Source organism: Oryzias melastigma, linkage group LG12 (genome assembly GCF_002922805.2).
Source record: "Oryzias melastigma strain HK-1 linkage group LG12, ASM292280v2, whole genome shotgun sequence".
Taxonomy (NCBI): Eukaryota; Metazoa; Chordata; class Actinopteri; order Beloniformes; family Adrianichthyidae; genus Oryzias; species Oryzias melastigma.
In genome coordinates, this window is record NC_050523.1 from 7,248,229 (window position 1) to 7,271,071 (window position 22,843).

General features: G+C 38.4%; 2 protein-coding genes across 3 annotated transcripts; one reads left to right on the top strand and one right to left on the bottom strand.

Annotated features, from left to right (window-relative positions):
* Window positions 1-269: 269 nt before the first annotated feature.
* On the top strand, window positions 270-15,105 carry ttc33 (tetratricopeptide repeat domain 33). Of its 2 annotated transcripts, XM_024299588.2 has the most exons (6): window positions 276-392; window positions 630-723; window positions 1,113-1,343; window positions 5,726-5,807; window positions 9,749-9,880; window positions 12,425-15,105. In XM_024299588.2, the coding sequence occupies exons 3-6, from the start codon at window positions 1,114-1,116 to the stop codon at window positions 12,797-12,799; spliced, it is 819 nt and encodes a 272-aa protein (XP_024155356.1). In that variant the 5' UTR covers window positions 276-392; window positions 630-723; window position 1,113; the 3' UTR covers window positions 12,800-15,105. The 2 variants fall into 2 exon arrangements, with proteins under 2 accessions (XP_024155357.1, XP_024155356.1); XM_024299589.2 differs by lacking the exon at window positions 630-723 and having other exon boundaries at window positions 270-392.
* Window positions 15,106-19,109: 4,004 nt separating this feature from the next.
* ptger4b (prostaglandin E receptor 4 (subtype EP4) b) lies at window positions 19,110-22,293 on the bottom strand. Its single transcript, XM_024299587.2, has 2 exons — window positions 21,110-22,293; window positions 19,110-20,405 (listed from the first exon to the last, which is right to left on the bottom strand). The coding sequence occupies exons 1-2, from the start codon at window positions 21,890-21,892 to the stop codon at window positions 19,845-19,847; spliced, it is 1,344 nt and encodes a 447-aa protein (XP_024155355.1). The 5' UTR covers window positions 21,893-22,293; the 3' UTR covers window positions 19,110-19,844.
* Between the last annotated feature and the right edge of the window lie 550 nt (window positions 22,294-22,843).

The window sequence follows — 22,843 nt, forward strand, 5'->3', positions numbered from 1 at the left end:
AAGAAATAAAAAACAGTTGAACTCATAGATTAGGTTACAGAACTATTAAACTAAAAAAAAAATCAGGTTAGACTAAATGTACATAAAATATATTTTAAAAAAGTCAAACTTTTATCACTTTATTCCAATTTAAAATTAGTTTCTCTGTTGCTATTACGATTTTTAAAAGACTAATTCGTTTGCATGTTTGATTTGTACATTCTTTATTTACATACATTTAATAAAAGTGCTACATTTTTAATTAATTTAAACTCGCCCATTTAAGGAGCCACTTCCGGTTAATACCCTTTCCGGTTAATGTTGCATTCACGACCTACCTAAGAGTAGGTTCTAAGGGTGTTGGTGATGTTTCTCTCCGTAAAAGACGGCCATACTACTATTTTCGACACATAGTAAGTTAAAACAAAGAAACTGTATGATTTAAAGTTTAATTTTGAAGATATAATGAATTATATTTGTTGTATTTTGAAGTTGTAAGAGTAGAGTAAACTAAAGTTGGTAGAAAACTCACTGAATCTGTAACTGCTTGCAGTACTATATTTAGTAGCGTATCTATGTTAATATATTAATAGATCTATAAATGTATGTATTTATGTTAACATTAACAAGTTTTTCTATTTTGATTTCAGTTTTAACCACACGACGCGAACGCACCACAGACGTTTCAAAACATGGCACAAATTTAGCTTTACATTCTTGCTCACGGACAGCTGCAAAACAAGCGTGCGTACAGAGCTCTTGTATATATGTATTTGTATATTATTTGTACTTGATTTTACACATTAAGAACGAACTACAGCGCATTTTATCCAAGAAGGCGCGTGCATGTGTGAAGGTTTCGATGTTAGCTAAGCTAGTAGGGAATGCTAGCTCGTTGGGGGTATTTTATGGAGTTTTGAGTATTAAACTCAGTTTTAACTTTTCGGTCGCTACAAAATTATTCACATCTTTCAATTCTGTATTCTGTAATTTGTAACTAATGACAATAAATCGTCAATTAATAGAAATACTCTTCCTTGTGCCATTTTTAGCAAGTCATTTCAAAATAAAAGCCTTCCAAGTAAAGTCGTCATTTTTATTTCATTTTTTAAAATGTTTTGTATGTTTTACAGAATGGCTTCATTTGGCTGGAAAAGGAAAATCGGTGAAAAAGTGTCAAAGTCGGCGGTGCAAAAGTTTGAAGCTGACACCGAGAAAGCTAAGGATGCTGGTGCAAGTCCTGATGAAGAGGAGGTGGATTGGTTGCACGCCATCAAGCGACGTCGAGAAATCCTGCTGGAGGACTGCGCGGAGAAGAGCAGGAGGCTGAAGGATGAGGGGACCGCGCTGGCTGAGCAGGGCAGGTGAGGACGTTTAACTCAAGCACATGTTATCATCTTCAAAGTTTGAAACTCATCAAATAAGAACCCTTACCTAAAGTAATCTCAATTAATATACTCCATAATTGCAGTTTAATTATATATTTATAAAGCATTGATAAAGCTTAAATGCAAGAAAAACTTTTAAGTTATGATTCATTTTCTGACAAACATAATGTTTCTAATTATTTAATTATTTTTTTTTTCCTTTGAGGTGTATTGATAACTTTTCCTCATCTTAGTGGGTGCATTAAAACAGACTTTAACTACAATTATAATGTCATAACTTGTCTTCTGAACTCTCGTTTAAGACTTATATAATATGGAAACAAATCACAAACTTTTTTTTTTTCAAGATTTAAGACGACACAAGTTGACTAAAATTTTATTTTTAATTTGGATTTATTGTACTGGTGCACCAGATTTTTTTTTCAAGGTCTCAGTCACTAAATTGACCTGAAAAAAGAAAAATGCAGCAATTTTCAAGAAAACACCCGAATATAAATTATTAATGTTTGATAAATTGCAAAAACATGTATTTTATTGTTTTAAAATTGTCCTTTCCAAAATCTTTATCCATCATCGACCCATATATAATTTTAGCACTAAAACACTAAAGCAAGCAATACTCCTATTTATCTTTCTGATTTTTATGTTCTTTTTTTCCAAACTTTTTCCATCCTGCTTGTTTATTTAAAGTGCATTTGTGTTACTCTATTCTTCTTAAGTCATGATACTTTGTCACTTTATTTTCAGATTTTATTTTTCACTAACGTATGTCGTGCTGAACTGTTTAACAAAGTACAAGGGCTAAATATAAAAACAGTAAGTAAAAAATAAATCACAATATAGCCTAGAATGCATTATATAAAGCAATGACAGTGTTAGTCACAAAGAATAAAATGTGTCCATGTGCTGCAAACTATTTGGAAACCTATAAAGTGAGAAAACAGTGCAGAGATTGTGTAGAGTTGCGTGATTTCCCATTTTTAACCGAACATGAACTATTCATGTCAGCTCAGGAGAAAGTGTTCTGCTACAAGTTCTCCAGATGAGGGCGCCATCGCACAGAACTCAAACGCATCACTCATGTAGAAGCTTTTAAATGACTTTGCTGATGAAGTTTATGTAAAAATGTTTCTTTAGTTTTCATTTCAATGCTTTTCCTGCTTTTCTGTCCACTATAATGCAGTTTGAGAAAAGAAATGTTCACAATTTATGTTTTTATTCTTTATTTAAACACATTGAAGACGTTTTTTTGCTGGAAAATGCTTGAAAAATTTACACTGAACTGTATTTTACACTAGGAGTGTGTATAGGCAAGAGCCTGGCGACACAATACAAGATATGTATGCATCCCGATACTTGAATCCCAATACAATACATATCACGATATATCCCAAGACTGTACCAGAACACATTTTCACTATTTTTAAAAAGTAAGATATCGTTCTGTCAGCATTTTAAAACAATACAAGTATCGCCAATTGAAATATCGTGATATATCGCCGAATCGATTCCCCCTATTTTACAACACCATACTCTTTTTCTTCGGATTTTAAGTAAATGTTGAATTCTGATTTGATTTGTTCTGAATGTCAAATGTTCCGTTTTTGTTGTTTTCCTCTTCTATCATAAAAAAGGTTCTAATTTCGTTGCTTTTATGGCTAATATGACTTTAAGCAAACGAATGATCACCCAGTAAAAAAGCGCTCTGTGCTTATAGGAGGAGATGCTGCTGCCCTCAGTGATTGCCAGTAATTGTGTTTGCCCAGAGAAAGTGGATTTTGCCGGGGAAATGAGGTCTCGGTGTTGCGTAATGGCTGCTCAGAGGTTTGAGGTGATGTTTGGAGGAGGATGTAAGAAAGAAAGGAGGTTTCTGTGTCTCTAACAACATTGACCTTTGATGCCGGCCTCTCAGCTGAGTCTGATGACATCAGCTGGATCTGCTAACACTTCTTCATGATCTGAGCTTTGGCTTCAGGTACATGTTGTGCTAAGTAGAGTTTAATCTAACTGCATTAAAATGCAGTGGAGAATGTATTTAAAGACCCACTTTTATTATCTTTTGATTCATTTTAAAAGTGTTCCCAGTTGTCTTTTAAGTATATTTATGCCTTTTTTAGCACAATTTACAACAAATAAAAAAACAATAATAAGGATAGTTCTTAAGGGTATACCGCCGTTTTTGTATAGCGGCAGTAATTCATTAGAAATTCCCATCTGGGGACTGTTGTAGTAAGCCCGCCCCCACTTCCCATCACCTATCTGTTCACACGCTCTCCTATAGCCCCTCACACCCCCAACTTGACATTACTGGTGCAACAAAGATGATGAGCAGCATTGGAGCTATCCAGAAACAAAGACGTGCTTGGATCTATTTGTCTACAATTGGATGCATCAGAATGGAGCATATTTTCTGTCACAAATATGTGTTTTTTTCAACTGCGTTTTTTTTCATCTGCTTCTATTTCACAACTATTTGAAAAAATGAATATTCTGAAATGCATATTTAGGCTTAATTTTCTTTTTAAAAATGTCCTCTATCATCAGAAAAATGCCACAAGAACATGTTAAAAACGCAATTTTCATTGCTGTGAGTCTTTAAATTTACAATACGTTTAATTCCGTAGTGTCAGTGAAGTCATTTCAATCTCAGTGAAATCTAAACATCCTATAATATTCAATATGTGCCTTTTTTTAACCTTCTTTTAACCCAATCATACCCATGATTATGTAATCCAAACATTTATGCTGAGTCACAGTGGGTTTTTTTTTTTTTTTTTTTACAAAAACACCCCTAAAAATGGTAAATCATGATGTTTGATTAAATCTTGTCAATACCTAAATAAACAGTAAATTAACCATCTGATTAAAAGAATTAACCAAAGTTTGTTTACTTCTGTTTTTAAATAAAGTTTATCTAATAGTGAAATAAAAACAGCTTAATTTACATTACATATCACCATCTAAAGTTGAAAACATGTTGCAGTTGATCAGCAATATGTCTTGATAATTATTAAAAAAAAATTACCTTTTAAATGTGTTAAATATAGGAGTTAAACAGAATTCATCACAGTTTGTGGTTAATTTTTGTACTTGCCTCTACTCCTCCTAGTTTTTGTGACTTCTAACTTCTATCAGAAACTTCCAAGTTTTACATCCATTAAAAAAAAAAAACTCTAAAAGGATGACTATTTTTCCCAATAAATTTGTATAATTTTTGTTGTGTTTCTTTTAATTGCAACATATTTATAAAGTCTGCACATGTTTTATCACACAAACCTTTAAGTAAACTTCATTTTTATCACTGATAAGCATTCCAGCTCTTAGTTGATGTTTTTTTTCTCTATCCTCCCTTCAGTGAGTCAATTCCTTCATATGTAGCAATATGATCAATGTGGGGGAGTCTCTTTAGGACTTTTAGCTTATTGCTTCATTTCCTCCCAAATGAATTTCTTCCCTCATTTGATCAAGAGATTTCAGCACTTCTGGTTCCATTTCCTGTCATTCTGCTTCATGCGCCAACGTCTTATCTAACAGCTTTCTAAACGTATACTGGTATTTCAGCTCTTTCAGTAATGGAAGGTTTGTGTGGTTTTGCTTTCACTAGAGTTTTTTTAGAAATCCACCCCCCATAATAAATGTAATCAATGTGCAAGACTTTAGATTAGCAAAAAAAAGTGAGGTGTCCACCTTCAAAAAGGACACAATAGGAGAGTTTTTAGAAGGAGAGTACCTTGAAACTCTTTGTGACCTTTTATCCCAATTTACGCAACATTTATTTTTGTCTGATTCCATGAAAACAAGCGCAACTCCTGAGCTTTTAAAGGGACTGACCTGTCTGTGTTTATTTAAAATAATGTGGTTTCTTATTACCCTCTGCTTTCTTCTGTAACCTTGTGGTTTTATTGTTTCAAGATGCTCAAATTTCCTTTTGTTTCCCATCATTTCTGCCTTTTGCGTCTCTATACATGCTTGGAAAGGTAAACATGTATTTAAATAATAGAGGATATAGTTTACTTACAGCGGGCACATGTTCATTCCAGTTTAATAAAAGTCGGTTTGGCAAAAAATAATCGAGTTGAATCGGGAGAAAATCTGCGCAAACAGGACGTTTGGTAACACAATATATGTCAAATCTCAGGGTGGAGTCAATGAAACTGGGGATCCAGTTTCATTGCTGCTGCTTTATAGCATTTACTTTTGAATCAATTGTGCTGCTGCACTATTCAAATCGCCTCAGACAAGCCCTGTATAAATATTAGTGCTTTAATACTTGCTTTTTTCTCAGTTTATTAGATTGTACGAGGAGACTTTTCTTCTGTTTCTACAGTCAGTTCTAAAGCAAACTGTGTTCTCTTCAGGCACTGGGAAGCCATTAAGAAGTGGGACGAGGCGATTCAGCTGACCCCAGACAACCCACTACTGTATGAAATGAAGTCTCAGGTACAACATTCACTATATTTGATTTACATTTTATATTGCATTAAAAAATTAAAACATCTACATTTTACCCTTTAATTGCATTAAGAAAACATATTATTAAAAACATTGCTTCCTCAAGGCAATAAAAAACTTTTTTTTTTAATTTATTTAGTCTTGGTGGGGTAGTAAAGAGTTAATGTGTAAAACATTTACTTTAAAATTAGTTCAAGTAGACTTTTTAAAACTCAAATTAACCGAGAACTGTTTCCCATCTGGAAATAATAAAGTGAGTCTGATTTGGACATTTTTTGCCAAATTTTGTTTTGCAAAAGACTCTTTTGGTCATCAAAGTTTATATCTATAATCGGCATGCTTTATTTGGCCGGCGTGAAAACTCACCAGGATTCTGGTGGTTCAAATCAAAGTGAGTGTACCCCTGAAATTGAAGATCTCAATTGGGTTGCAAGTGAACTCTGATGTGGTTTACATGCTGTGTGAACGCAGATAGAATATCCAGGGCAATTAACCCTAAAGCCCCATTGTTGATTTTCTTAGGACTACCATATCTCCTCAGTTGTTAACGATAATTTGAGTTGGTTCCGAAGTGGAAAAAAGCAGCTTTTCTCTGATATACAAACAGCCTAAATCAGACGATTCTACCACAGAGAAGAGTGACTTTGGGCCGTTATTCATATCGTTGCAAAGTCGCTTTTCACTGCATCAGAACCAGCTGATTCATATTGGTTCCATAAACAGCTGAAGAATTACATTGTGTCTTATTTAGGTATGACATATCCAGTCTTAAAAGGTTAAACCTTAGCAATGCTAATTTTGGGCAAAACTGCCCCGAAACAGTCAACTATTGGAGCCAGGAGAGGTCTCCAGGTCTGCTCAATTGACTGTATATGAGAACTGAACTGAGCGAGTCCTGCGTCGCTCATAGAAAATGGCTTACTTCCAACTCCAATGAACTCCAGTCAATTCAGTCGTCGGTCAGCACTGATTGGTCCTCGCCAATCGTGAGTGAGCTTGTTGGAAGACCACACCCCTACCACTTGAAAGTAGGCTGAATCAGTCAAACAGTCAAACGTTTTGAACATTCAACATGAGACCACATTCTTTTAATGAGGCATCTGATTGACCAGTTTATAACTTGAATAACTTGCACGATAGAAAAAGTGTAATTAAAATAAGATAATCAGACTACATAAAGTCCGGACCGGCCTCTCCGACACTCCAGATCTGTTTCGTTGGCTTCAGATTTTGCCGGACACCACAGCAGAGCTGGAGCACTTTTTTAGTGAAGTTAGGGCAAATTAAACGACCTAAACCCGAAATCATGCGAGCGAGTGTAAAGTGCATCTGGTACATTTTTCAAAATAAAACCTATTTTCCGCTGTACTTGCTATCAATGAGTTATGTATCTCATTGCTCGCTATGTTTTCACCATGGTGTAAACATTACATCATTTCTGGTGGCACGGGGGTCACAAATTGTGATGTCAAGCGTCATATCGGTCATTTAATCCAAAATTATGGTGGATGAGGGTTTGTTTACTTCCTACATAAATGGCAGGTTGTCGCAAGAACCCATGTGAGTTTGGACTCTCGCGAGATGACTGAATAATAGAAGGATTTTGGCTTCTTGGAACCAGCGGGTACTTCCTGTCAGAATGCAAAGGGGGAGGGGTCACTCTGTCCATTTCTCATATATACAGTCAATTATCAGCACTCAGGAGTGCAGTGTGAAAGCAGACCAAACTTGTTAATTTGAATCAAGCCTACTGAGTTGTCAAAGTGCTAAGCAGGCTTTAATTTTATACATAAAGATTTAAAAACTCACAGCTTGCTGTGGGATTTTTCTAAACCCAAATCTACAAATAATTTAAAGTTTATCTCCTGTTTTTTTGTGTTGTATAAATACTAGATTAGATATGTCAGCCACCACTACAGTTTGAGATTAATTAAAAAAAATCTAATTGGATTTGTCAAGTTAGAACACTAATCTCATATCAAGCAAAACGTTTTGCAAACAAGACGGTTCATGAGTAAAATAAATAAACGTCAGAAACTTCTTTGGGGGAATGCCATGCTGTGTTTGAGTACGAGTCAGCGTGTAGTTACATGATTGCGATCTTTATCTCCCTCTTCTTTCTCTTTCTTCTTCTCCTTCACCTGCTGTTTTTGTTTAGTTTCTTTTTCAAGTTTAATATTCAAATATTAGAAACAACATTTTCTGACATGTGTGCAGACAGAATCTCCTTTTCAGTTATTTATTCATAACTAACACAATAAAACGTTTCCTTGAAGCCTTAGTCATTCATTGAGTATCGTACGCCTAATATAATATTACCCATTACAGGATATCTGAGAAGGAAATCATTAGAGGAGCAGACAAACACGGTCTAACATTTTTTTTCATAAGCCACAATGATGAACAGAATCTGCCAAAAGTCTTCTGGATTCATTAGATTTGTGGTCTTTTGGCTTCATCTGTTCTTCTGTCACTACCACTCATGTTGTTCTTTATTCTTAAAATAGTAATGTGATTATAAAGTGCACTTTTTCTGCGGGGTGGCAGCTATGTTTGCTGTGATGGTGGTGGTCACGCATTTCCCATGAATACTTTCTTCCATTTTTTTTAAAGTTAGCAGCGTTTTTTTTCCCTTTAGAACCAACCTTCTTCCTCCATATTCCAACTCAATCCAGTGAAAATTTGTGTTTTTAACCTTTTAACAATGGTGATGCTTTAACACAAAAATTTGCAACATACTGTAATTTTTTAACCGTTAACATGATCATTCCAGCAGATTCTGAAGGAGAAAAGCGGCTCGACGAGCCGCTTTTCTCCTTCAGAATCTGCTGGAATGATCGTTATTTCGTGGAATTATAGCTCCGGTGGGGTTAACATGTTCTTGTTTAATTTCTTTTTTTGTGATGAAGATGAAGGACATATATTAAGAAAATTTAGATTAAAATAGCATTTTTCAGTGATTTTTTTTTTTTGATAAATCAGGAGCAGATGAAAAAAATGCAGACTGAAAAAGAGCGTAAAAATACGTTGAGTGATCCACAACCTACTAGATCCATGTACGTTTTCCTCATCTGATCGATAATGTTATCTTGGGGTTCTAAGCTAGCAGAAGAGCATGTCAACAAATAGGTGATGGGAAGGGGGGTGAGGTTTCCCCACGCCAACTGTCCCGCCCACAACTCGGAGGCAAATTTCTTATAAACTCCTTCCGCTCTGCAGAAACTATGTCCTAACAACAGCTTTTTAAAATTTAGGCTAAGAACATCATAATCGTAATTATAAGACCTCTTGAAATTTATTTAAAATATCTCAAAAGATGATCGGAATGGAATTTTAAAGACTTGATTTTGGTTTCATACTCCCTACAGAGTTAGAGATTATATCTCAAATTGTTTAAAGATGGTTAATCCTGGCAAGATTCTTCAGAATTAAGATTAAAAGTTAAAGCGAGCAATGCAAAGAGCAAAAAGTAAATAAATAATCCAGAAAACAAGTTAGGCAAGGCGAGTTTATTTGTATAGCCCATTTCATGTACAGAGAGAATTCAAAGTGCTGTTGCTGAGGTTTGGGTGGACTCATTTCACCCTAAATGGTTGAAGTGAATGGATTCAGGTGAATCTGGTCAGTCAGGTTAGCCATGGCGCAATTTGTTTGCATGGATTACTTTGGGTTCACATATAGGGTGACTCAGTTATGTGACGCTGCAGCTTGCAACCCTGTCAAAACAGCCTAATATATTCAAATAAAACAATAGAAATTTAAATTTGTCTGAGTGTGATTTTGGTGTGACTTTTACATTGGAAATAAAAAAATGACCTTATTGATCTTTTGCAGGAAATAAAATAAAACTAACAAAAATGCAAAGTATATATGTCTGATTTCTGCAGTTTATTTGGTGAATTTAGTGTGAACTGTTGCTGCGTTTGCAGGTGCTGACCATCCTGCATGAGGTGTTTCCAGCAGTGAAAGCTGCAGAGATGGCAGTGAAGTTTCGCCCGCTGTGGTGGGAGGGCTGGCAGACTCTGGGCCGGGCGCAGCTCAACCTGGGAGAGGTGGACCTGGTAAGCACTTCACCCGTTGTTCCCCAGACGACTGAAATCTGAAACTGTTGGGAAACCATTAATCCATTTAGAGAGTCTTGAGAAAACCAGACCAGTTTCTAAACAAAAACTGGAAGAAGTCTTAAAGTCCGGCGCAGATCAATAAAAATATGAGGCTCAAGCACGTTTGTGAATAACATTTTAGATGTTTCTTCAAGAAACAATGTTGAATAAATCAAAACTTCAACTGTTAAGAAGATTTATGGATTCTGTTTACAGCTCCTCGTAAGCAGCTTTCCGCCACGACAGAATGTTTCTTTCAAAGTACCCCCATTGGTGCCGGAGGACTCGGATTATTGCCTAATGTGCCTCAGAACATGCTGGGACCTGTGTGTGCTCTAAAGCAGAGGATCACTGCGTCATTGTTCACTCGCTGACAGCCAACCAGCCTGGGCTGGAGTCAGAAAAGCTTCAGGCTAACGCTTCTGCTTCTGCTGCCGCCTGCCCAGAAGCAGCCGACCTGTCCGACAGCATCGAAAAACAACAACAGGGGCGGCTGAATGTTTACTTAATCCCAAACTAAACCATATAAGACACGCATCATTACATAATGAAACAATTTCAAATACAATCAAAGGTATTTTTAACCAGGCTTGTTCAGACAGAGTTTTAAAGCTTGAGTTGTTACTCATTTGAATGCAGCTACTCCTTATTTAGTGTATAAGAGGAAAGCATCAGACAAACAAAATGTGGCTGTTAAGGTGGTATTTTGTGTTGATGTGATTCCTCTTCTTGAAATTTAGATTTTTATTCCAGTTGAATTTCTCCTGGCAAAAAAAAAAAAAAAACTAAAAAGTACAAGCGTCTATTCAGCCGAGTCCCTTTCAGCTGAGCTGCACATCGTACTGACAGTTTAGTTACAAGTTTACTGAACGCTCGCCAACATGACAGAACACATACTGTACTTACAAAAAGACACCAAAAGTGTCTCTAAAACAAATTTTCATTTAATAAATGAGGATGAAATCATATTTAGGTCATTTTCAACTGTTTATAGTGTGAGTGTTATATATAGAAATTTTTATCTAAATACTGTCATTTATGAAAAAAAAATAGCTTTACTTGAAGACCAACTGAGATGAAAATTGTGTTTTAGGTGTTTTAAGATGATGGAGGATATAAAGAAAATCAAGCTTAAAATTGCAATTCTGAATAATCATTGTGAGTCAGTCAGTGAAAATCCAGTTTGAAAAATATTGGCTATGCCCGAATCCCTAACTACTAAAAAACTATATAGTGTGAGACTATACAGTTCCCTAGATTTTAAAAGCATTTTGGACACAATGCTCACCTCTTAACTTTTGTTGCCTCTATAGACTTTAGAAAACAACGGACAGAGCGCGGTGTTGATGTCACCAATAGGAAATAGCTTACCTCCGGCTCTCGCAAAATCAGGATAAATCCGTCAACGTGAGTTCCTGATACGTGCGCTGCCATTTTGAAACCAGTTGACAGTGATTGGTCCGTATCTCGACGTTCTTCATCAGGTACTGCCTATTTAGAACACGGGGGGGAGGGAGCTGTCCATTGTTTCTACAGTCAATGGTTGCTCTGCACCAAAAGTCCCACCCAAATTTGGAAGCCACATTTCTAATGAACTCCTGCCGCTCTGCAGAAACTACCTCAGAGAAAACATTTTTTATTTTGGCTTAAAACGTCATAATTAAAAGACAACTAGGAACGATTTTAAAATAGATCAAAAGATGATCAGAGCTGGACTTTTAGTTTCCTCATTAACCAGCAATGATAAATGCAGAACTTTAAGGTAGTATTTTTATCTCTTGTAGGCTATACTTCTGTAAACTCTCTGTAACCAGAGGTCATTTGTCTTCAGTGAGTAATGCGTCTTCTATTAGGCTCAATTTGTCTCTGTCATTCCGGTGTCTCGGCTGTTTAACGGCTCAGCCAGGACCTCACGTCGGAAAGTAATATTTCATTTTAATCTGAACTTGGCTGGAAAATGACAGGTTTTCCTGAAATGCTGCTTTAGTTTAGTGTTTTTATTGGAGGCATATTAACAGCACAGCTTGTCCCTTAAATCTTGAAAAAAGAAAAAAAAAAAAGCTTCTTTTTATGGTATAAATACACTGCTGCTGATTTTGAGTTCGATTGTGCTCTCTGGTAGGACTTGTTCCTATTTTCCAGTTCAGTGAATTTGTGATAAAAAGTTCTTACATCAGCGACTTTTGTGGAATTGAGTTGTAAGATCAGCAATTCTTCAGCGCGATAGTCAAGTGGATTTATTTAGGAAATCTAAGAGACCTGAAACTGTTGTATGTCAAGACTGACATCGGGTCTTATGGGGGTAACTACAGAACCAACGAGAGGTAACGGACCTTCATGCCCTAAGAAGAAGAAGGAGGAGGAGAAAAGCCGGAGCTCCTTCACATTACTGCATGAAAAAAAGCATGGCAGCATGAACTGTTAACTTCAGGATGATCACACATTCCTGTTTCCCTCCACTCGTGTTTGCTCTCTGCACTCATGTCAGTGTGGTTTCTGCAGGCCGTCAGGTCCTTCCAGATTGCGATCCGCCTGTGCCCGTCAGAGCGCAGCCTGTGGGACGAAGACCTGAAGTGGGCCTGGACGCTACAGAAGCAGCAGGCGGCCACCAAGGAGAAGATGAGGCAGGAGGAGGAGACCAAAAACCAGATCCTCAACGCGCCCGAGCTGGAGCGGGACTATGACTTTGAGTCGGACGAAGTGCTGGCGGCCTGTGAGGCCGTCGCTGAACGACAGAACCACTATGAGGAGCTGAGGAAGACTACTGTGATCATAGACGCCGAAGGGAACATACAGAATATAACCAACCAGGAGGAGAAGTCAGGAGAGAGTTCAGCACCGTCACACCAACAGTTGGTCAAAGCCAGAGGACTTTAAAGGTGTTTCTGCTGGAGGGGGATCGTCTTTTTAAAGTGTGGATGCTTTTATTTAAGGAGCGACTGAGCACAAAAATCTAAAGGACATTCAAAGTTTTAATCAATCGTCATCAAGTCTTTGATCTTCATCGCAGAGATCGTGCATGTAGGAGTTTTATCTTTCTCCCCTGAATCATCAGACTGTGAGGAAACAGATCCAGAACTACAAAAGTTTTATTTATTTAAAGCAAGATTTCAACTCTGGAATAAAAGTTTGAAGCCAAAACCTCTGTGTTTGATTGCTTTGAAAAAGTAGATCGAGATTGTCTGACGTTTGCCACCTTTTTATGTCCGTGAAAGAAATAAAGTTCCCCAAAAACATAAATATTTAATACATTTGTAGATGAAGTCCTTTATTGTTTCTTGTCTGCTCTGCTGCTTCATGTCATCTCATAATGTGTTTTTTTTTGGTCATATTTTCATCTCTGAGACATCACAGCTCCTGCTCACCGTACATCAAAACAATCCTGAAGATGTTCAGTCTTTTGTGTTTTAATAAAACAGAACAAAGAAGAAGAAAAAATGAAATGGAAAATAGTATTTACGTATCAGTTATCAAAGTCATTCCTAAAGGGTTTTGTTGCTTATCACAGAAGCAAGTGAGTTTTCAGACGCCTAATTATTGTGGTTACTGATGGAGTCTGTTCATAGGTTATCATACACAAAAAACAATTGAACTGAATTGAATCAAGAGACTCATTTAAAAAAAAAAGCAAAGTTGCCTTTTTTTAATTTTTATTTCTTTAACTCCTTGGATGACTTTTCCAGTATTTTTGTGGTAAAAATAGTTTTCCATGTTGTTTTTATTGTCAAGTCTAAATTTATAAAAATTCTAATTTAGCTTTTCTAAAATCACGGCTTAAATAAAATAACTTATTTTTATTTCTGAAAGATTTTTTTTTGTTTTGTTTTAACCCTCCACTTTATAGGAATATTGCTGTCTTTCATCCGAAGCTACATTATATTCACACAGGACATGGTAAGTGCGCCTTCTTAAACGCGCGTTTGGTCCATGGTCACACGATACTAGCGCCACCTATAGTTTTATTTATTTTATTAACCTTTATTTAACCAGGAAGTCCCATTGAGATTAAGAAATCTCTTTTAAAAGTTAGTCCTGGCCAAGAGGCGACAAAAAAAAAAACATTAATTGCAGTTAGAAAATAAAAACATTTCATTTAAAAACAGTTAGAAATAAAATACTTTTCCTCTCGAGTTCTCAACTTAGATTTGACATCATTTAACAGACGGAGATCCTATCCATATCTGGGTTCCTGATTCAAAATGTATCCCGGTTTAGCTTTCAGTTGCCACAAGTTTTACTCGTAGAACCCAAAAACAGTCTTAAAAACTCATATAGCGTTGTGTGAACGCAACAGTTTTGAATGCGGAAGCCCAAAATCGCACACACATCTAGACTTTTCATTGGAAGTGGTTGCTCGAGATCGGTGTGAACGTAGCTTTAGGGGTAACATTTTCACTCTTGAACTTGAAGTGGAGCCAGTGCACTTCACTGTGTAACCACTAGGTGGCTCAAAACAAAATTGATCCTCTTGTCATTCACTTTAATGTGGAATCTGTCAACAGGACTATGTTTACAAATAAATGTGTTGTGGGTGACTTTTTTGTATATTGTTTTATTTTACATTTAAGCCTGAAAATTTGGCCTAAAATGTGGGCATGGTCACTCGATTGACCTCACAAGTGTCTAACCGAAAGGCCTCAGTGTGGTTCCAAAAACTGGCAGCGTTATTTCCAAGAACTTCTCCATTCTGGAAAAGAAAGGGATTCAAAGACGCCATTTCCCATCAAACTGACGGTGGCGGAGAGGAAACCTGGCTTCAAATGGCCCATTACAAAAAAAGTGATGTCACGCGCCCTCTATTCATTTTGCAGTTATCTCTGATTCCATCCAGCTGCTCCTCTGTTGTGAAAGTTGAGCGTCTGCAGCCTTTGTCATGCCAATGCACTCTTGGGAAAAGACCATTTTCTTGGGAATTATACCTTGGAAAACCAGTTTTTCCCCTAACCCAGGTCTCATGCGTAAATGTTGTCCAGGTTGTTGGACAAAGCATTCTCTGCACATGTTACTTAACCTGTTCAAGTTTTTTAACTTTAGGGTTGGCATCAGATCTCATGTCATGGATGTTAATGCTACTGTTTTAGGTCCGTCTAAAGCTGTCAATGAAGTCAATCTGCAGGAGAAGATGATATCTGTCTCTCAAGTGTCTCTCGGATGTTTGTTTTGGTTCTAAATCTCTTCCGTGACAAAAAAAAAAAAAAGGAATCTCTTTCTGTTATCTTCACCAAAGCACTTTATTTTTGGCCCAAACTTCTAGTTATTTGTCTCTAAAAGCATCTCATTCTTACTCAGGTCATTACAGATAGTTTGACATCTGTTATAAAGACGATCTACTGTTGCGAATCCTTGAAAAGTGGTTTATATTTTCCAACTTTTCCGTCCAAATGTACGACCTCGGGCTGCCCCTGGACCATCCAGCAGTTGAAAAAGTGTCATCAGTTTGAGCTGTCAGCTGAGGATCAGTTAAGCATCTGTCAGGCAGACGAGACGCGTGGGGAATTTCCCCCTACGTCTCTCCCGCTGCAGGGGAGTGAAGGCTGCACCGAGGTGACAGGAGTGAGTGGACTGCAAATACTTGGATGGATCGCTCCAATGTTTTCACTCATCAAAAAAAAAAAAGTACGATTGGCCTCAATTCTCAGGCCATTTTTTACTGTGTTGTTGTTTCTTTGAAAGAGCAAACGAAGCTTTTAAATAAGAATCAGAGTTATCAGCCCTATAAGAAAAAGCTTCAGGGGATGCTCCTGAGCTGGGAATACAGCTGCATGTTTAAGATGATGCAGATAATGTTTTGTAACATCAATAGTCATGCTGGTTTGCTATTTCAAGAATGTGCCTTTACTGTCTGCAATGCTAATTTGGGGCAATAAAACTGCAACCCGCAGGCCTTTCTGTAAAGACGGAAGATTTTTAGACAAATTATCCAACTTTTTAAGAAATGCGACTGCAATCGAGCACTGTTGCCTCACAGTGGGAAGTCCTGGTTCAAATCCCAGCTGGGACTTGGGTAAAAGCCTGGTGACACGATACATATCACAATACATGTCTCGCGATATATCCCACAGGGTGTACCCCACCATGGGTCAACAGCTCCAATACATCTGCGACCCTTGGTGAGAATTTGTGGGTTCTAAGATGGATGATTGGTAGAGAACCTTAAAGTTGTACTCAACTTATAAAATGCTTTTTTACGTTTATAATAGGTTAAGAAAATGAATACATTAAACAAGAACGTATTCAAGAAATGTTAATCCGTCTTTAAATACAATTTTAAAACTGCCAGACTACAATCTATCACAAAGAGCTCTTATTACGCCAATCACCTTCAGTTTGCATACCATATCAGAGTCCATTGAACAGTTTGAGAAGATGCAATCAGTTAAATTGATTTTAAATGTTTTAACAGTGAGTACGCTCCAAAACTCACGTAATCAAATCTGAGCAAAGTCAAAGTTCGGTTGTCCCAAAAATCGATTCTTTTTGGCTGCATCTTCGTTTTATTTTTTATGTTTTTGTCTGCAATAATGTGGACTTTGTAGTGTTCTGTGTGATGAAGACAGAGCTCTTAAAGACCCACTACACTGAAAAATGTCTTTTGTGTGTTTTTAACCTGCTCTTGTGACATTCTTCAGATGACGGAGGACATAAATAAAGAAAATTTGCTCAAAATTGATTTTCTTTGCACTTTGAGACTTAATTTAATGTTTAATTATTCTGTTATATCTGTTATTTTGTTCGTATGTATTTTAGATTTTTTTATATTTTGGGCTTAATTCTAATCTGACATACCACTGATTGGCATTACTATACTTTTTTTGTTTGTTTTTAGGTAGAAATCCCTTTTTAATAAGCTCAATATTAGTAAAAACTGAAAATCTTTGAAGTTCTCAAAAAAATGCTGTGCATTTTTGAGGATTTCTAAATTCAAATCATGTGAATCAAGAGCAAAAGACAGAAAGTATTTAGAAGATAAAGTGCGCAGGCCACAAGCTCTCTGTGATGTGACCAGTGGGAATGCTTTTACTAAGATCTAAAGATGATTGTAGTGAATCTTTAATTTATCAGTCAATCAATGTTTCCACTCATGACTGTGGCCTGTGGGTTAAGAACAAATAGATATGATCACAAGCTTCCTTTGCTGTGTAGCTGTGGTCTCTTACAAAAACGAATCTGTCCGAGAGGACATGGCATCGAATTACAACCTCTTTGCATCAAAAAGATCGAGCTGTGACGCTGGTGAGAAGGCCACATGGACGCCTTCATACTGAGAACGTCCAACCAGGTCTTCTCCTGAAGAGGAGAAGAGACTGCTGGACCTGCAAGCTAAACCTCAGTCATGCAGCAGCTGATGTTCAGGTGGAACAGCTAGCTCTGCTAGCATGTTTTGCTGTTAGAAAAGGCTGTCTCATTCTGATTGCATAACCCCAACCCATTGTGTAGGTGCTTCATTGTTTCAAAACTTTTCTAAAAGAGCTTCAAGTCTGCAGAATCATGGTGATCTAACATGCTCTTGTGGCAATTTTTCTGATGATGGAGGACAAATATCAAGCTTAAAATTGAATTTCAGAGTATTTCTTTATTCAAATAGTTGTGAGTCAGTGCAGACAAAAAAAAGCAGTTGTAAAAGCAGAGTGTATTTATTATGTAGAAAAAATGAGCCACAAGCTTCCTGCTCTACTCTGATACATCCACTTGCAGACAAATAGATCCATATTTTCCTCATCTAAGCTAGAATCTGGTTCAAAACTGTACAACTGGATTGCTCTAATACGACTCAGAGGCAAATTTCTAATCAACTACTGCCGCTCTGGAGAAACTTTGTCCCAGGAAACCACACAGATATTTATTTTTGACTAAAAATGGTATAATAACATTTAAAAGGCCACTTTTAAAGAACCAAATGAGCCTCCTTTTTGACATTTGAAGATCTTTACTTTATTTTTTGTAGCTGCCCGATCTTTCATTTTCCTGCATGTTGACCAGCTAACAGCTCAAACGTACCTGAACATCCAGAACCGCAATCTCCCCAGCATTCTGCCGATGAACAACATCCAAAAGCCTCTCTCTAAAAAGATTAAAAAAAATAAGAATGCCACAAAACTTTTAAATTGTTAGTCAGTTTACCTGAACTGATGTGATTTTCCCTTACCCTTTCATTTATGAATAATCTTCACTGGCATTATTTAAATATTGATGCCTCCTTATTACATTTTTAATTTTTATTATATGCTTTTAATTTGGTTTATGTTATAATTGTTTTTTGTCTGTTTTTTCTTTTCTTTTTCTCTTTTACTAATGCTTAAATTGAATTAATTTGGTCTTCATATATATACATATTAAATGTCATGCTTTGTAATGTCTAATCTGTCAATTTAAAAAACAAAAAAAAAAAACACATCAGAAAACCCCAAATTCAACTTCAATCCCACCAGGGTGGAACCACAGATATTTCAACTTCAATCCCACCAGGGTGGAACCACAGATATCGACGTTTAAAATGAAGCACTTGCAAATAATTATAGCGAGCAGGACCAGATGCATCCCGTCGGCCCTCAAATCGGTAATTTGTGTCATTCTCTAAAAGCGTGCAGCTTATTTTGCAGAGTACCGGTAAATGCCCCAAAGTGGCCGGACGCTGCAGTGTATTATTGATGAGGCGGTGGACGGAGTCCACGTTTCCAGGAAGAATCATTATTTCCTTGACCGAATTCCTCTCTTTACTGTTTGTCAATCATGGCTCCCTCGGTCTCTGGGGAGACTCCACAGCTTTAAATGATTTCAAAGTCTGAGGTCACAGCTCATTTTATGGGCTTATTGTTCTCTTTGGGACGTTTCACTGCTTCTGGAAGGTTCTGGACGGAGCTGGAGACCTTCAGGCTCTAAGAAACCATCTGCCTGCAGGTGAGCGGTCGTTATCGCTGAAAATGTGTTATAGCGATCACTGCTGCTGGGGAAGGAGGAGAACCTGTTCCAGAAATGACACTTGCAGTTCGCCAAACCATTAGGATTTGTCTGGTTAAAGACCATTCCTGTCATTTTTACTGCAGAAAAAAATCTTTAAAAGGAGACGTTTGGAACATGGATCAGGATTAATCAATAAGTAATCTTCAGCGAAGATTATTTTATGGATTCCTGTCCTGTTGAGACACATCCTCTGATTGACGTTAGCATGAAAACAACAACAAAAATGTTAGTTTTTTAAGTTTTATTTTAGCTTACACTATTTTTATACATCACAAGACAAAAGTTTGTTCACAAACATGATCCTGGCTTCAAAATCCACCAGTGTTTTAAATAGCAGCACGTCGAAACAGGAAAGCCATCCATTTTCTGCCCCCACTTTACGGAGAAGTCACCAGTCCATTACAGGTTCCCACACTGACCAGCGAGCATGCACTTTCAGCTGCAAATCTTTCAGTTGAAATTTGAGCCTTTTATGTTGCAAAAGCGACGTCTGTGCAGCTGAAAGAAAACCCTCCGAAACATGATTTCTGAATAAAACCAACACGTTAAGCTCCGGTCAGATGGAACCAACATTTTTTTTGCCTGCTGTAGAAAAGCTGCACTTTAGCTGCCTTTTCTTGATGTTATTCCGGGAATGGTTTTGATTCTTTCCAAATGTCCCTTCATAAAAACACAATGTGCGTACTAGGAAGACCTTCTCACAGAGAAGACGAGAACACTCAATAGTTTAAATAAATTAAAGGTGTGGTCACATTTCAATATTAATTCTGTACAGTGCAGGTTGTAAAAACCTTTGGAACTGATTTACAGATGAACAAGTGCAACGAGAAGCTCCTCTGTTGGTCTTTTTATGTTCTCTGGAGGAGTTAACATTCATTTCAGTAATACATTTTAAGGGTCATTTCCACAAGATTTTTCAGTCTTTCTTAGTTTTAGACTCAGTCTTTCTTAAAGTGAGAGGTTAAATGCATCTCTCCTGCATGTTTGCAGTCTCATCAGTGAAGGCCACACGCAGATCTGGATCCTTGGGATACACCGGAAGCGGATTCAGCGTCTTCCCAGAAGAGTTTTGTCTAAAATCCATCTGCAACAGCGCTCTCTGAGGCTGCTCCCCCTCCTGAGAGCTTTGCAGGCTGAAGCCGCCCGGTGACTCGGGCTGCGACGACCCCGGCCTGTCCGGCGTCCCCTCAGACGGACAGAGGATCGTCAGGGATGTGTTCAGTCGCTCCCGCGGCTCATGGGACGCCAACGAGGGCGAATCCCTGGATATGATGGAGGAGGACAGGTAAGCCTCGGGGTAGTGGAACTGCCTCCCGACCGTCCGCCGCCTCCTGCCCATTTTGCAGAACAGATACTTGATTTTCTCCATCATCTTGAGAACCACCGTCTTTCTGAGGAGGATGTAGATCCAGGGGTCTAAAATGGGGTTGATGGACGCCATGCGGATGGCCAGGAGGTCTTGGTTTATCAGTGAGATTTCAGCTTTCCCACCGGCATGTAGCTGGTTCCTGAAGATCCTCAGCTGGAAACAGAAAGCAAAAATGAATTTAATCACTAAACTATTCAAATGACGTTAAAAAATGGCAGCAAGAAAACCTCTTAAAACGTTGCCATGGAACAATTTAAATGCAAACAAAACCTCGAGGTCGCAGTAACTTTTTTCCACTAAACTAGGTGGAAATGGAAGGAGGCTAACAAATTACTTGCACTATCAATATGAGCCAACGTCATTCTGTATATGCAAACACATTCTGTTTAGTAACTCAGCTTTAACATCTGAGGAATCATTAAAAAATATATAACAGATTAACCTCCAAAAACCAACAGCCTCCAATGACATCACATTTTGGATTATATTATTAATTCTGGCTAATTGGGGGCTCTGCCAAAGAGAAATAAAAATGCATTTCAAACAAGAAATCCGAATCTTAACAGGTTAAAGTTGATAGTTTGTCATTTTAGATGCAGAAAAGACCCAAATTTAAGGATCTTCTCTCCATGCATGTCATGCAGATGCAATGAAACCACATCAATGCCAGAGAAGTGAGCAGCTGGAGCACAGCGTGCAAAAGAAACGCTTTAATGTGTTGAAGAAAAGTGACACAAGACCACAAGCATTAAAAAAGAAAAACACAAATTGCGTAAAGAACGTGCGTAAAAACTAACCACAGTCGATTTGTTTTGGTTGATTGTGCCAGTAAAACACATTTTGGAAAAAGTACTTACTACTAAAGGTATGGAGCAGATGAGAACCACGGCAGATGTAACTATGAGCAGGATCACCATCTGTATCTCTGCTCCAGCTAAGCGTCCAAAACTCCGCCTGCGCTCGGACAGCCGTCGCGGGTCCGTGCCCAGAGAGGTGCGGCGGATGAAGCGCTTGTGCATGAGGATCAGGGCGCCGCACACCATCACGTTGCAGATGACAGTGGCCAGCACCACGGCGGAACTCACGCTGGCGTATGTCAGGTTATAGCTCTTGACAGTCACGTTGTTGTTCCTCCAATCGATGAAGCACCAGGTGCCCGGTTCCTGGTGCGTAACGTGCCCGAGTCCTACGCTCGGCAGCGCGCAAAACAGCGCGTTGAACATGTAGATGCCCAGCAGAGCGAGCGCTGCCAGCCTCTGGTTGACGTGCTGGTTGTAGAAGTACGCGTGGTTGATGGCCAGGTACCTCTCCACGGACATGGCGAACACGATGCTGAGCTGCACCATGAAGAAGAAGAGCAGGACGAAGCCGGAGTACTGGCACAGGGGGTCCCCCCCGGGCCAGGAGCCCTTCATGTAGATGGCGATGGTGACGGGGCTCGCCAGCAGCGTCCCCAGGAGGTCCGTCACCGCCAGACCACACACCAGAGTGTAAAAAGTCGTCTCCTTCTGCTCCTTTCTTGAAATTCTGAGAACCACGATGGCGATGACGTTCCCCACCACCCCGAGAATGAACATGATCACCGGGACGGTAGGGGCCCTGGGAGTGGGAGCGGGACCACCAGCCTGAGATTCATTCATCGTTCTTCTCACTGAAAAGTGTCTCTCAATTCAGAAAAAAATTCCTTTGGTTTGCGCTCTTCGCTGTCTCCAGATAGGGAATCCATCGTTTCCAAAAATCCTCTTTACGCACGGATACAAAACTCCATGTTCGTCTGGAAAACTCGAGCGCAGCGGAGGAACCTGTCAGTCCGACGCGTTTGTTTGGGAGCTGAAGCGTCGAGGCTGCGCGCTGAGCTTTAACACACCCACAAGCAGACAGGAAAGTTTGCTCAAACCAACCAGCTCCTCCTCTGTCTTTTACATACGAGCAGCGTGCCGCCAAGAGGCGCTTTTACGCGCGTGGCTGCGCGCGCATGTGCTCCAGGTCGCGTTTCCTTTTCATCTCAGTGACGATCCCTCGAGACCAGAGTTCTTTTAGTTCTCGTCACCCTTAGTTTGACATCAGCCGAGCCAGAACAGCTCGGACTCGAAAAGGTCAATTCAATTATTTCAAGTAAAACACCAATCTGTGACGGTGGAAATCTCACGCTTCCCCCAAACTGAATTTATTTGGTTAACAATTTTAGCCACACAAAAAGAACATGCTGACATAACAAATTTTGCATCTCTTATCTTTAACCAAGAATTCCTCAGCATTTTCTGTTCAAAACAAGCGACCTCACTTCCTCTTTTTCATGTGAGCGCATTGAAAGGTTTTACTCTTCTAAAACTACATTAATTGCAAGACATTTAGCAATAAATAGAGCTAGTTTGGAAAGTTGAGCAGTAGAATAAACAAAAACATCTGACTGACTTCTGTCAAATGTGTTGAATCAGCTGTATTTGCTTAAAAAAAATCAGGAAGTCTTCATGAAACATTGTACTTTTTCTTTAGAGCTGGGAGTCAAAAAAAAAAAACCTCAAGAACTGGAAGCAACTTCTGCCTCGTCATGGGGGTCACACCCCTTAAACAAAAAAAGGATAGATCTT